This window comes from Crocuta crocuta, unplaced genomic scaffold (genome assembly GCF_008692635.1).
Source record: "Crocuta crocuta isolate KB4526 unplaced genomic scaffold, BGI_CrCroc_1.0 scaffold31, whole genome shotgun sequence".
Lineage (NCBI taxonomy): Eukaryota > Metazoa > Chordata > Mammalia > Carnivora > Hyaenidae > Crocuta > Crocuta crocuta.
This window is the reverse complement of record NW_027528362.1, coordinates 4,977,673-4,993,231: the sequence shown is the minus strand read 5'-3', so window position 1 is coordinate 4,993,231 and position 15,559 is coordinate 4,977,673. Positions and strand designations below refer to the sequence as shown.

General features: G+C 39.3%; 1 protein-coding gene across 1 annotated transcript in view; it reads left to right on the top strand.

Moving 5' to 3' along the window:
* The window catches only part of NALCN (sodium leak channel, non-selective), a 293,487-nt gene that overhangs the window by 162,419 nt on the left and 115,509 nt on the right, over positions 1-15,559 (top strand). Inside the window, exon 14 of the mRNA XM_077753896.1 lies at positions 10,937-11,011. Coding sequence (XP_077610022.1) covers positions 10,937-11,011 — 75 coding nt within the window. The remainder of the gene's footprint in view (positions 1-10,936; positions 11,012-15,559) is intronic.

Genomic DNA, 15,559 nt, shown 5'->3' with positions numbered 1-15,559 from the left:
TATACAGCCCTTGAGCAACGCACAGGAGTGGTTTGTGCATTTTTAAATTACTATGTAAGTACGCACAAAATATCATCAGTGTCGCCTCTTGGCCCTCAAAGCCTAAACCGTTTACTGTCTGGACCTTACATTTGCCGAGCCTTGTTCAACGGGCGAGTTCCACTAGCTCATCCTCCCAAGTGCCGCAGTGGAGAATCCCGTGTTCTTCTATCCTCACATATAGTTGGTGTTGTCAGGCTTAAGATTTTGACAGTCTAATGAGTTGGATAGTAATGTCAAGTGGCTTTAGGCTTGCATTTTTGCATTTCAGCAATTGTTGATAAGGGAGCACTTCTTCATATGCTAGCTAACTGGCCATCTTTGTGACTCCCCCAATTGTACTGTAAGCTTTACCTGTTTTTCTAAAGGCTAGTTGGTCTTTTTGAAATGCATTTCTTGGAGTAGGTAGTAGTCCCTGACTCTTGTAGGAATTGCAGATTTTCTCTATTAAGCAGCATTTTGTTACTTTAATTTGTTTCTGATGCTTTTGACACTATATTTTGACATGGTCAAAATCAACCGTTTTGCACTTAGGGTCAATATTTTTTCTGGACTCATGCATAGGAAATTCTTTCCCACCCTGAGGTAGGAAAAATATTCTCCTCTATCTTCTAATTGTTTCAAATTTCTGGACTTTAAGGAATCTTAACGTACTGCTTGTATATAGAGTGAGCCAGATAAAATACACAGCTGCAAGAAAACTCAAATTGGTTTTTCTCAACCAGATTTATGTTAAGTGTTTCAAGCTTTGAGGTATTTGGTTGGATTCTCTGATTATGAAATCTAAAGCCAAAAGTACATCTACTCAGATTAAGTTTATAAATGATTTTTTAATTAAAGTTTTTAAAATTTATTTCTTTATTTTGAGAGAGAGAGAGAGAGAGAGCGTGAGAGGGAATCCCAAGCGGGCTCTACACTGTCAGCNTGAGCCAGATAAAATACACAGCTGCAAGAAAACTCAAATTGGTTTTTCTCAACCAGATTTATGTTAAGTGTTTCAAGCTTTGAGGTATTTGGTTGGATTCTCTGATTATGAAATCTAAAGCCAAAAGTACATCTACTCAGATTAAGTTTATAAATGATTTTTTAATTAAAGTTTTTAAAATTTATTTCTTTATTTTGAGAGAGAGAGAGAGAGAGCATGAGAGGGAATCCCAAGCGGGCTCTACACTGTCAGTATGAAGCCCAATGTGGGGCTCAAACCCATGAACCACGAGATCATGACCTGAACCAAAACCAAAAGTCGACCATTTAACCAACTGAGCCACCCAAGCTCACATGATTTTTTTTTTTAGGGAGAGCTGATCAATTCAGTGAAAGAAAGCACTCCACAAGACATTAAATCTGAGTGTCACTTTCATACTGTACTACCCAAGAAGTCTTGGGACCGAATTCACTTCCCCAGTTCATTGGAGATTTTGCCTAAAACGCAATCAGCGGTTGCTCTGCTTTTCTGAACATCCTCCAACCCACAGTCACTATGACAGGCTCTACCATGTTAGCTCAATCTGATATAGCCCAGTTTTCCTAATCTCAACCGCTATGTCTAAGTACTAACCTACATCCTGGCCAGCCTGGGAAAGAGCTCATCCTTTCCCCTTTTTGACCCTACACCTAATACAGAAGTAAGACTAGTAAGCACAGACCAACCAACCAACAAATAAATCCTGTGATTTCAGACCTAATGATACAAGTGATAAGAGGCTGTGGCTTGCATTCTATTAGTGTCCATGTAATAAACTTCTGACTCCCACTCACTCCAGCCCTACGTAATCTGAAATAGTTAAAATATTGGCAGTAAAACAGCTGGAGACAGTCTGTGGATTGACAGATAAAATAGGTGGATGGAGGCCCTAGGCCTGTGTTAAATATGCATCACATCCCCTTAAAATCCCAACACTTATAAGTTAAAATCTGTACTCCATAAGCATGTCTTTAGGCTTGAACTTAATTAAAATGAGCATTTTTTTCTTAAATTGAATGCTTCTTTTTGCAAAATACTACAAAGCATTTTAAGCCAAGTGAAAAAAAAAATGTCCACATAAATATACAAGCTCTGATTTGTTTTTTATCCACACTGGCCAAGCAGGGCTGAGCAAGCCAGGGAGTCCCTGATTTAGTCTTTTCAAGGACAGGCATATGCCAGGCAGCAAAACAAGAAGAAAAAAAAAATGTTTGGCTGCAGTTTGTTCTGGAATAAAAAGCAGCAGGCTATTCCATCGCCCCCTGGGGGCACCAATTTGTCAGCCCACAGTGAAAATCAAGCTTAAGTGTATAGCAAATGCATATTCATAACCATTATCTATTGTCTCTTTAAAATGTCTCTCTCATCCGCCAGGTATTTATTCCCTATTTCTGACCTGGCTGATTGAGGCTTGCCCAGTGCTTGTGAAATCCATCTTTTCCCCCCACTTTTGCCAATGATTAGGGGATAAGGACTATTGAAGACTTATCCAGTTGAAAGACTCTATTTTTTTTTTTTGCTCAGTGTTTTTCCCTTTATTATTGTTTCAAAGGAAAGCTCTGTGATGTGAATACTGAAAGAGAGAAAATGTAATTAAGCGTTCATTGTGGATAGTCTTTTTGTTACCTTTGAAGTGCTTAAATTAACACAGCAATCTCTTGATTTTGCTTCTGTAGTGGCAGCTTTCTGAGAATAGTCATATTTTGCAGACAAAAATGGCGTTCCAAAGTGTAAATTAAATAACTTGATTTTATAGAATTCATTTAAAAGTGCATCTGTGTTGAACGTATCCCATTTTACATTGTTCTGATTGCATTTGACTTTGCGTTGACCTGTGTAAAACAATGAGATTGTTTCCACCTGCAGCTTGAGAGACAACTTAGGATAGAGTGTGATTCTAAATGGTAAAAAGCAAAAAGAAAAACATAGGATTACGGGGTGTTGACCAGGTGCCTGCTGTGCTCCTATTGTATGATTGGAAATAATTTTTAAAAAAGGAATGATTAATAAATTTCACTGTAGAGAGAGAAATAAGAGTAAAGGTGACATTTCAGCTAATGGACTATTGTTAAGTCGCATAATAATGAAAAGAAAGTAGTAAAAGTAAACTTTAAAGAAATGGGGAGGGAACGGCGAAGGTGTCGAGGGTAAGCACAGGACTGTATGCAGTTAGAGAGAATGCAAAATAGAGGTAGACATTCGCAGCCGAGAAAACCCACTTGGAAAATAGTAAGGCTACTCTCTTCCCAAGGCAACCATGACTCTCAGGAGTCTGAGTCATGCTGACCCAGAAGCTGAGTTTCCAGCAGAGAGGAAGAGAACCCTGGTGTGCTGGGTGAGATGGTCTTGTCGCAACAAAACCGTAGGCAGTAACGATACTGGGGAAGACACCTGCTTCTGTAATTTATCGAATTGTGCTGAAATGTGTTCCGAGTAAAAGGAAGGAAAACAGACTAATTATCTGTGGTTGAATGAATAAAACTTAAACCATAGCAGATACCTAGCAAAACCCTTAGCTCAGGAGGATCTGGCTTTTTCCATGGAAGGTAAGGAGTGAGAGAGGTGGTTGGAGAAGGACAGAGAGGCCATAGGATTCGATGGTAGCTGAACACCTGTTAAGACACTGGGCAGCAAGTGTGCATCCACGGACGAATGGATCAGGAAGATGTGGTTTATCTATACGATGGAATACTACATGGCAATGAGAAACAATGACATCTGGCCACGTGTAGCAACATGGATGGACCTTGAGGGTGTTATGCTGAGCGAAATAAGTCAGGCAGAGAAGGACAGATACCATATGTTTGCACGTATAGGAGGATTNAAAAAAAAAAAGACACTGAGCAGGAGCCAGATGAACCCAGAAATGGATGTTCTGAAATCCACTAAAATAGAAGGTCAAAAATCTCACTAGTATGTTGGTATGTCATTCATAAAAACTCTAGGAACAAGATTGGACAGTCTCCCAGAGATTTTATACATGACATTTTCCCCACTACACACTACGTGTTTTGTCGATGCTAAATATATCTTGAGAATAGCCATTATAATCTGAGCAAACTAGAAGAATTCAGTACCTGTGATATTTTAATAGTTATTGTATACTTTTTCATTGAAATTGGTGATTTGTAATGTATCACTATTGCTCATAAATAAGGAAGTAGATATATTACATCAGCTGTATATTACATAGTAGAATAAATCTTGTATTGCTTATAAATATGATGGAATGTTATATAGCTCTGTTAAAAGTGGCTAGCAGTCAATGCCTAAAAATAAATATATGAATTTCTTTTTCTAAAGCATCGAACAAATTGAATACCACTGTGTTGAAAGCATGTGTGTGTCCTAACAAAACTTAAGAGGAAATGAAGGGATAGACCATTAGCCTCTTTTGCCCCTGAAAGTGTTATCACTCAAAAAAGTTGTGATGTAGTATTCTTTGCCACATTATAATTCAAGTATTATGTAAATATAAATAATTTTTAAAAGTAAATACAGCAGAGCCAGTTAATTGCATAATGTAGAACTGGCCAAGTGTAAAGGTAAAAGTATTCCATGGAAATGAGGAAGCTCTTGTGATTCAATGTGGTGAGTCCCTGTAAAAACTTTATTCTAGCAATAACATTTTAATATACACCTGTGAATCACACATATTGGCTACAGAAAACTCATTGGCACAGCACATGTGGCGCCTGTGGGTAAATACTGACTGAAAATAAGATTCAGACATCAATGTAATGGGTTCAGATTCCTCATAAGCATTACCTCAGCTTTCTATAAAAACAGAAAAAGAAAAAACAACTGGGAGAATTGGTTTGCTTGCTTTCCGAATTAGGATTTGTCCCCCACTCCTATGACCTTGGCTGGGGTCGGGGGCGCGGAAGAGCCGGCGCCCAGATCAGCGTCCCACTCAGCCCACTGTGCGTAGCACCAGGTCTGTAGGAAAAGAATGTCTCACTGACAACGTGAATTAAATATGACAAACACTGAGCTGCCACCCTCCCTTCACTTCTATTTCTTTGTCACAGTGGGTATTGCCACCTTAGTCGAGTCTGAGAAAAGAACCACAAAGTAATTCTCACCTCCTTGCAATCGACCACAGCTAAGCCCTGCCTCTCCTGCACCTTCTATTTCCATTCCAAACAGGCAATCAAAGCCAGACTTCGTTCACCTCTCGCTCTAAGTGCCAAGTCGCCATCTTAACACAGTGCCTGGCAACAAGGACCAGGCTAAAAGTCCATGTCCAAATGGAGTTTTGGGAAGAAACGCGAGCTCCATACAGATTATTCTTTTTTTTCTTTTTTTTCTTTTTTAATCTTTTTAAAAAATATTTTTATTTATTTCTAGGAGAGAGAGAGACAGCGTGAGCAGGGGAGGGTCAGAGAGAGAAGGAGACACAGACTCTGAAACAGGCTCCAGGCTCTGAGCTGGCAGTCAGCACAGAGCCCGACGCGGGGCTCGAACCCACGAACCGCGAGATCATGACCTGAGCGAAAGTCGGACGCTTAACCGACTAAGCCACCCAGGCGCCCTATGGATTTTTCAATACAAATTCTGCTGAGCCATTGTGTCTTCAGGTTAACTAAGCAGCGACGCCTAAACAAAGATAGGTGTTGAATGAACTTAGGTTTAACGACAGTTGAAAGCAAACTTTCAACTTTCTCTTACACTATTCTTGAATTTGTTGCCCAACCCCCTCCCAGCTGCTCCAGCTGTAGGTGTGGGTCTTCCAATCCTCCCAGCCGTCTCATCGGGTTTGAGAAGGAGAAGGAGAAACCGCAGCCAGCACCCCACAGCTGTCCCTGGGCCCTGCTCTAAGGGTAGCTTTTCTCTCTCTCCTCCAGGAAGAATGTCTAAAATGACTGTTGTTTTTTTTTTTAAGTAACAAAACCTTATATATTTAATAGCCCTTTGTCAAACTGTACTTTATGCTGTGTAGTTACTATCTGAATGAACCACTTTAAAATAACTACATTATGCATTAAAAATTGCATTTGGGAGGAAAAATTTAACAGAGAGGAAGCTAATGTCATCACTTCGTGATGACACCTCTCGTACCTCCCAACCTCCCAACCTCCCTTGGTGGCATTTGGGCAAACTGCCACTTCTCCATCCTACCTCTGTGGCCTCTGGCAGCAGTTCTCTGTGGTACGTCACTGCTCGCCGGGCCCCTTATAAGCCACATGCTCCCAAGGCCTTGTCTTTGCTCAGGCCCCCTGGAAATCTGCTCTCTTCCTGCCAGAATCATCTTTTCTCCTTGGTATCTTGACATCTTGTTAGCACAGACTTGGAGCCTGTCAGTGCCTCACAACCTTAAATAAGTAGTGTTCAGAAGACACACCCAGGCCCATCGCCCCAGATCAGCTCCCAGAAATCTAAATGCTCAGATGGCACAGAACTAAATGTGTGATACTCTGATTGGGCTTTGTTTCCGGTCAGCAGTCTTCACATTTGTATGAGCCCCACTCTGAACCCCTGCTCCAACTTTTCTTCACATTCCTCCTTTCTGACAAGGAATAACATTTTCCAGGTTGGAGCTTGAGGGGAGCAGGGGGCTGCAGGATAGGGTGGCAGCCACACTCAGGGGCAGCAGCAGTATCGGTGCCAACCTGTGTGTGTTCAGCATCCATGAGTTGGCACCCACTTCTCATCAGAACTTGGCAGGAGGTAGCCTTGCCGGAGGCCCTGCATGGACGTGGGGTGGCCTGCACAGAGTTGGAGGTCTGGGAAGTTCTGGGAAGAGAGGGAAGGGCTGGGAGAGCCTCAGGATCAAGTCTCTCTCAGTCTCCACCTGGAATGGAAGAAGTTCCCAACTTTCTTGAGAGTTGAGAGCCAGTGCATAGGAGCAACATTAGTGCAAGACCAATGTCTCAAGCTAGAGATTAGATGGAGAGTAGAAGGGCTTGAATGGGGACCCTCCAAAAGATACATCCACATCCTAACTCCCAGACCTGTGAGTTTGGCCTTATTTGGAAAAAGGGTCTTTGCAGATGTAATTAAATTAAGGTTCTTTTTTTTTTTAATTAAAAAATTTTTTTAATGTTTTATTTATTTCTGACAGAGAGAGTGAGCAGGGGAGGGTCAGAGAGAGAGGGAGATACAGAATCTGAAGCAGGCTCCAGGCTGTGAGCTAGCTGTCAGCACAGAGCCTGACATGGAGCTCGAACCCATGACCCACGAGATCATGACCTGAGCCAAAATTGGACGCTTAACCGACTGAGCCACCCAGGTGCCCCAAATTAAGGTTCTTGAGATAAGATGCCCTGGATTATCCAGATAAGCCCTAAATCCAATGACAAGTGTCCTTACAAGAAAAAAATGAGGACAAGACATAGGAAGAAAGAGAAGACCATATGAAGACAGGTGGAGGCTGGAGCAATGCCATCACAAGCTAATGACACCTGGCACCCCTGGAAGATGGAAGGCAAGGTCCATACTCCCCTGGAGTTTCTAGAGGGAGCGTGGTCCTGCTGACAACCTGATTTTGGACAATGGGCTGCAGGACAATCATAGAATGCACTTATGTTGTTTCCAGCCACTAAGCTTGTGCAGTTCATTACAGCAGCCCAAGGATAGTAGTACATGGGTGTTACTGAGACTCGGATCTTAGCAGGAGCTGCAGGAGCTGAGGTGGTGACCAATCCAGAAGAGGCCCCCAGAACAAGCACCATCACTGTCCCTGAAGGTGGACAGAGGACAGACCACATGGCCATAGTGGACCAGACCGGATGAGAAGCACATCCTAGACTTCTGACCAGCAAAAGGAACATTTATTCAAATGTAGCTGAGTTTTAAAGGACTAAATTGAACTGATAAGGCAAGATGCATCTTTCAGCCGTCAACACAAACGGAGGGTTTATGGACTGACTTCAATTCATGCATAGAAATATCAAGAAAATTATTTTAGTTTTCCCATATCTAAGCTTATGCCTGTGTATTTTCTTACAGGCTGCACCAAACCACAGGGTGGTTGGGAAAAGGCTAAATGAAAAAAGGCATAGCTGCAAATAATAGTTGTTATTATCCATAATATTTCACAGACGAGGAGGGCCCTGAAACTCAGGGTCTGGTGGCTAACTGAGGTCTCCCACCACAGTGTTCTTTCTACCAGGCCGCCAGCCTACAGCAACTCAGTTAAATTGTGAACTTCATAGCAGTGAGCTCACTATCATATTTATATTCCTGACCAGGCAGGGTCTGACATATCGATGGGGCCCAATCAACTGCTTGTCACATTTAATTGAATGACATAACCTCACTGTCCTTAAGTAGCCTGCCATCTGTCTGGTGTTGGGAAAATCATTAAAAATAAAATATCCTGCCAACCCAGAAAACATCTCCATCAAGGTAGACAAGAAAGAAAACTGTTTTATTATTGAATAAGCACTGAGCCAGACGGCAGTGGGCATCACAGGGAACCCACTGAAGAGACCACAAAGACAAAGCAATTTCACCTTGTGTATATATTGCCACATTACACCTGTGTTCTCAAGATGAAAATCACTAGGCCTCACATAAGAAGACTTGACAACATCATTTGTTAAATAGAGTTCCCCCTAAATTCACCTGGTAATTGAGGTGGCCACCTGTGGTAGCTAATTACCTTTATCTAGAAGAAAAAGAAAACTTCTCATATCTTCAAGACAAGTTGATACTTTTGCAATATGGAGCCAGGTTGCTAAGTGACCCTTCCTCCACCCCACCCCCACCCCCAAAGAAGGGAGAAGGAGATGATAGATAGGGTGCTGTCTGGCTAGTGTTAACATGTCAAAGAGGGCACCCCCCCTTCCAAGAAAATCATTCCGGGGTTGGAAAATTAGTGCTGTGTATACATCAAAGGGGGAGATGAAGAATCCACAAAGACATGTTTTCTAAAGGAAATGCTCTAAGAAAAGGGAGCACTATAGTCACTTTTATCATCGAGGAAATTTTTTTTATCATCAAGGAAATTTTTTTTCTTTTTAGATTTGTGTTTGTCCTTTAGTGGGGAGATAGGAAAACTGGTTACATTAGATGCAACAGTGCCTGCTTCAGTGCCTAATGACTAATAGAAACAGTGTAGGATGGGACTTTCTCCAGGCAGGAGACCGTCAAGGAGACATCTCTGAATTTGGAGTGAGATTGTAGGGGAAGGTAGACTCCTCCTCTGATACTGCTATCAAGGTCAGACAAGGGGACTAAACTTGAAGGGAACTATGAATGGTCCTGTTGAGAATAATGTCTGGTTAGAGAAAGACTAAATATATCTGTGCCCAGATGCCCATGGTGTGGCAGACCTGATGACATTAGTAAAAATCTGTCATCAAGATGATTCCGTGTCTTCTTTAAGTTCTGATAGGATCCCAAAGGACATGGCTTTTAAACAGAAGGGTATTGGCACTTCTCCCAAGCCAAGCATACACTGTCAAAATTCAATGCTATTTGGAAGCTTTTTTTTCTTCTTGTTATATACCCATGGAACTTGGAAAAGAACTAGCTATTAACTTTTGCATAATAAATCTCTCTGGTACTTAAAAGTCATAACTGAATTGCCTTAACTTTTTTACCTTCATGCTTAACCCTCTAATATTAACAAATGGGGATAATTTCTTAAGAAGGAAATTGAAAGGAGGAACATAAATTAGGAATGAAAGATTATCAAATGAATGTGGAGCTTTAGAGAATTCAAACTTGAGAAGGGACTAACCATTAAATATTTTAAAGAATTCTACTTTTTTGTTGCTTTCTTTTACTTTAATTCACCAATTCCAAAAAGAAGCATATGCCTTTTCTTTTTTAGTTTGTGAAATGTGACAAAATACAAAGACAAGGGGGAAAGACTGTTTTTTCACAAAGGCAGGCATCATTAACATCTCTAAAGTGCCTCCTTCTAGCATTTTCTCTATTGTTCTTCTTTGTTCCTTGTTGCACTTCTATCATGTATACTGTTATTTAATGTTGTAATGCGAGCATTTTTTCAATACTATTCAAATTCATGAGTGCATTAGTTATCCGTTGCTGTATAATAAATTATGAACCATTTAAGAGCTTACAACAGTAAACATTTATTTCTCACATCTTCTATGGGTCAGGAATCTGAGACAGGCTGAACTGAGTGTTTCCAGCTCAGAATGCCTCCTGAGTTTGGAGTCAAGATGTTGATGGGGCTGCAGTCAACCAAAAGGTTGACAAGAGCTGAAGGATCCGTTTCCAAGATGGATCACTCACATGGCGGGAGGTTTCCGTTCATCACCCCAGGGACCTCTCTGTAGGGTTGCTTGTGTGTCCTCATGACATGGTGCCTGGCTTCCACCAGAGTGAGTGATCCAACGGAGAGCAAGCTGAAACCCACAATGTCTTTCATCACCTAATCTTATAATGAGTCACACACAATCATTTCCATAACCTATTCAATAGACCAGCCATATTCAACTGTGAAGGAAGCTCACAAGAGTGTGAACACCAGGGGCCCCTCTTAGAGACCAGCTACCACAACAGGAATCTTTAATGGCTGTATGATTTTTGTGATAGAGGTCCGTATAATTGTAGTATCTATTTATGTAAGGTTAGATACTATTTCTAGTATTTCATTATTACAGTTAACTCTCTGTATCAAGCACCTTTGTACATAAAGCTTTTTATTAATACTCCAAATTTCCTTTGGATATAGTCTCAGAAGTAGGACTGTTGGGTTATAAAACAATATTTCTTAATTTCCATTTTAAATTGGTTTCATAAAGCAAATTAATATTTTATATTATTTAAGTTAGCATATGCATTGCCTTTAACATATTTGTGACAAATGTCTTAAAATTCCTATGCAGTGCTTCACAACTACATGCTTATTTTTCATTTAATGCACTCTGTATATTTTAATTTTAGGTAGATATTCTATATTCTGATACTTATAGCATGTGGGTTTTTTTTCATTGTTATTTAACCATTTTATAGATCCTCCTGAGTTTGTTTGTTGCCGTTATTTTGGACAACTTAGAACTTGATGAAGATCTAAAGAAGCTTAAACAAGTAAGTAATGTGTGGGAGTTCTTTAAATATGAATTTTAAAAAAATGAGGGTAGAACATGTGCTTACAGACAATGTTCTAATAGAGCTTCAAAGTAAGAAAAATAGATTTTAATAAATCAAGGCAGTCTGTGTTGGTAGAATTTTCTTTTGTTGAACTTTTATCCATTATCAACAAAGAAGGTTTTCTTTGCTCTATAATTATCCTAGGAACATTTTTATATTACTGTTTTGAGTAAAAGTAAGATGCACATACTATACAAAATTGGACTGGTGCTGTTCTCCTGCCATTACATAAAGGTTGTTTGAAAATGAAATGCCTCAGGGCCAGATTGCCATTTTGCATAATTATGTGTAATACTCTTGATCATCATCATAAAAATATTAAGCATCAACTTGCCTGACCTCTAGACACTAAAAGAGAATTTAGTCCTGGTGCCCATAGTCATTATAGGAAATGGAATAGAATAAATGATCCACTGTGTGCCTGGTAATGTATGAAAACAGATTGGATGTTATGGTATTGATAATCATCCCCCCAAAATGGAAATGAAAATGTGTGAAGGTTATATGGCTGATGGCAGAAAGATCACAGGCATGATGGACCATTTTCAGAGTTTCTGTTACATAGAAGATACTTGGCATACATATTTGGCTCTATCAAAGAGTAGAGACCCTTTGAGAAGTAGAGTTTGGGTGAGTAAAGGTCACTGGATATTTTTTTTATTGCAATATAGTTTGTATACAATGTTATATTAGTTTCAGGTGTGCAGCATAGTGGTTCATCGGTTCTATATATTATGCAGTGTTCACCACAAGTGTAGTTACCATCTGTTACTATACAAAGTTAAAACAATATTATTGAATATATTCCCTATGCTCTACTTTTTATCTTCATGGCTTATTTATTTTACAGCAGAAAGTTTGTACCTCTGAATCTCCTTTACCTATTTTGCCCTTCCTCCGCCTCCCCAGCCACCATCAGTTTGTGCTCTGTGTTTATGTATCTATTTCTGATTTTTTTGTTTGTTAATTTGTTTTGTGTTTTAGATTCCACATATAAGTGAAATCATATGGTATTTGTCTTACCCTGTCTGACTTATTTCACTTAGCATAATACCCTCTGGAACCATCCATATTGTCAAAATGTACAAAATTGTACAAAAATCGCAGGATATCATCCATTTTTGTACCTGAGTAATACTCCATTGTATATATATATGCCACCTCTTCTTTATCCATTCATCTATCGATGGACAGTTGGACTACTCCCATATTTTAGTTATTGTAAATAATGTTGCAACAAACATAGGGATACATACATGTTTTCAAATTAGTGTTTTTGTTTTCTTTGGGTAAATACCCAGTATTGAAATTACTGGATCATATGGTAATTCTATTTTTAATTTTTTGAGGAAACTCCATACTGCTTTCCAGAGTGGCTGCACCAGTTTGCCTTCCTAAAAACAGTACACAAGTGTTCCTTTTTTCCACCGTTGTTGTTTCTTGTGATTTTTATGTTAGCCATTCTGACAGACGTGAGATGATATCACATGGTACCTGTCCTTGATGATGAGTGATGTTGAGCATCTTTTCACGAGTTAGTCGTCTACATGTCTTCTTTGAAAAAATGTCTATTCAGTTTCTCTGGCCATTTTTGAACCAGATTGTTTGTTTTTGGGGGGTGTTGAGTTGTATGAGTTCTTTATATATTTTCTAGGTAACCCTTTATTGGATGGATCATTTGCAAATATCTTCTCCCATTCAATAGGTTACCTTTTCATTTTGTTGGAGGTTCCTCTTCCCATGCAGAAACTTTTTAGTTTGATGTAGTCCAGTAGTTTATCTTTGCCCTTGTTTTCCTTACCTGAGGAGGGAGGTAAGATATGCTTGGATCACGCTCCCCAGCAGTGCAAGAATAGTAATTGGGATGTTAACAAAGAACTAAGATTAGAAAACAAGTCTTAACTGGAATTACAGGAATGCCCTACACATTCAGAATTTTCAAATTGCATCTGAATTGTCTATTTTTAAAAATATTTTTTAATGTTTATTTTCGACAGAGAGAAACAGAGAGACACAGAGAGAGACAGAACACAAGCAGGGGAGGGGCAGGGAGAGAGGGAGACACAGAATCCGAAGCAGGCTCCAGGGTCCGAGCTGTCAACACAGAGCCCGACACGGGGCTCAAACCCATGAACTGTGAGATCATGACCTGAGCCAAAGTGGGCCACTTAACCATCTGAGCCACCCAGGCACCCCTGAGTTCTCTATTTCTTAACAAAAGCAAAGGCAGAACCTGTTTAAATGGTTTTGTTGTCATTTGCATATCCAAAAAACACTTTAGGCATTTCATCCTTTTACTTTTGTTTATCTCCAAAGTCTGTGCTTTTAACCAAGGGTAGTCAACAAAAGAAAAAAATATATATTTGATAAAAAGGATGCCCACTGTGAGCTTTTCAAGGAAGGATTTAAGTGCTTTCCTGTGCTTCGGCTACACAAGCAAAATGGCCCTCTGGGCACAGTGGAAATTATTTCTTCCAGATCTTTTCAGTTTGCAGCCACAGTGACAGATTATTCAAATGAGAGTTAAGAACTTCTCTTATGCCACTGATGCAAATGCTTTACACAGCTTCTAGTTAAAGAAGAAATACGTAATTAGTGAGTTCAAAAGTGAAACTGACCCATATCGTTAGACATAACCAATGAAAATCTGCTGTTGGATAGACACCTTAGTCCTTGATTTACAAATCTGGTATTTAGATGTGGATTTTCCTGTGGATTTACCATGCTTACTCTACAAAGGTTTTTAATGTTCTCTGTCTGAGGACATAAAATATATGTAGTCTATACATAAAATGAAAACTATTCTATTTTTTTAAGTTGGTGATACAGCAAGGTTCAATATGGTTTTAAATAACCATTGGCCAATTAAAATGCCATATAATTCCAGCCCACATTTTCCACCAGAAAGAAGCAAATCTATAGGCAATTTCTTTCCAACTTTATGAATTCAAGCCTACTAATATTTTTGCAGTGTTGATATGATATATATTATATATACATTTTATCTAACCCCAACTAAAAAAATTAAAAAGTCAGGATTTTAATTGGCATCTGACTTTCTTCTTAGACTATACAGCTTTAATAAACTAGATGGTGCTTTGCTTTGAGCATCTATTATTAGTTATAAAATGGTTTTTATTTAATCACTTGCTATATATTAGTAATGCTCTCTATTTCTGGAAATCCTATACATCAAAGCTGATTATCTGATTGTACCAGCCTACAATTTGAAGTACCTTCTTTGAATATTTAGAGATATTTGAGAATTGAAAATCCCAACCATAAATAAAACAGCAAATTCATTTTCATTAGTACTTTTCACATTGTTTTTTGGCCATGATTGGACTAGCACTACGTATCTGTTATATTTATCTATTTTTTTTTTTAAATGTTTTATTTATTTCTAGGAGAGGGAGAGAGACAGCGTGAACAGGGGAGGGTCAGAGAGAGAGGGAGTCACAGACTGAAACAAGCTCCGGGCTCTGAGCTGGCAGTCAGCACAGAGCCCGACGCGGGGCTTGAACCCATGACCTAAGCAAAAGTCGGACGCTTAACCGACTAAGCCACCCAGGCGCCCCTGTTATATTTATCTATTAATTCAAATTGAAACTCACTAATTGCCATGGACCAAATATTATCGTATTAAACTAAGATGTTTCCTGTTTCATTTTCTTCCATTTTTTATAAGAATATTTTGTTTCATTCATTTTTACAAATCGTGTCATTTTTTATGCCCCCAACTATTTCCAGTCATCTTAACCTTTGAAGTAAGGCTCATTTACTTAGTTTCAAGAATACACTCATGTACACCCCCACATACGCCCAGGTACATACACATATGCACTTTCATACACACGTGCATATAATTAGGTGAATACCTGAAATGTTAGCCTGTTTTTCAATGCTTCTTGCAGACCTCCATTACAAATGTTACCTGGAATCCCCGTTTAGTTTTCTGTGTGCAGCCTCAGCCCTTGAGGGGTTAAATGCCTGCCCTCTGTTTTTACTATTCCGAGATAGAGAATAGAATTGGGAAGATGTAAAAAGTATTTAATTTTCTTAATGCTTTAAGTTCCAGAAAGCATACATACTCCATAGTCTGCTTTGTTCAGTACAAACTTTTTTTTCATCGTTTATCCTTTCTGCCACCTAATCTGTAGCTATAGTAACATTTGTCGGACACATTCAGTTCCAGGTGCTGTGTATTTTCACTTATTGAAGTCTCACAGCAACCATGTGATGAAGGTATTATTAATATATCCATCTTACAGATGAAGAAACTAGGGCACAGAGAAGTTAAGTAATTTGCCTAAGGTCACAGAGCCAATACAAGGCACAGTTAGGATTTGAACCAAGGCAATTCAGACCTAAAGTCCAGGCTCCATGACTGAGTCACAGGAAAGCTGTATAAATGCCAAACATGAGTCATGCCTGCCGTGGAGGCTCACTCGTAGGACCGTTAATTACTCATTTTTAAATAATCAT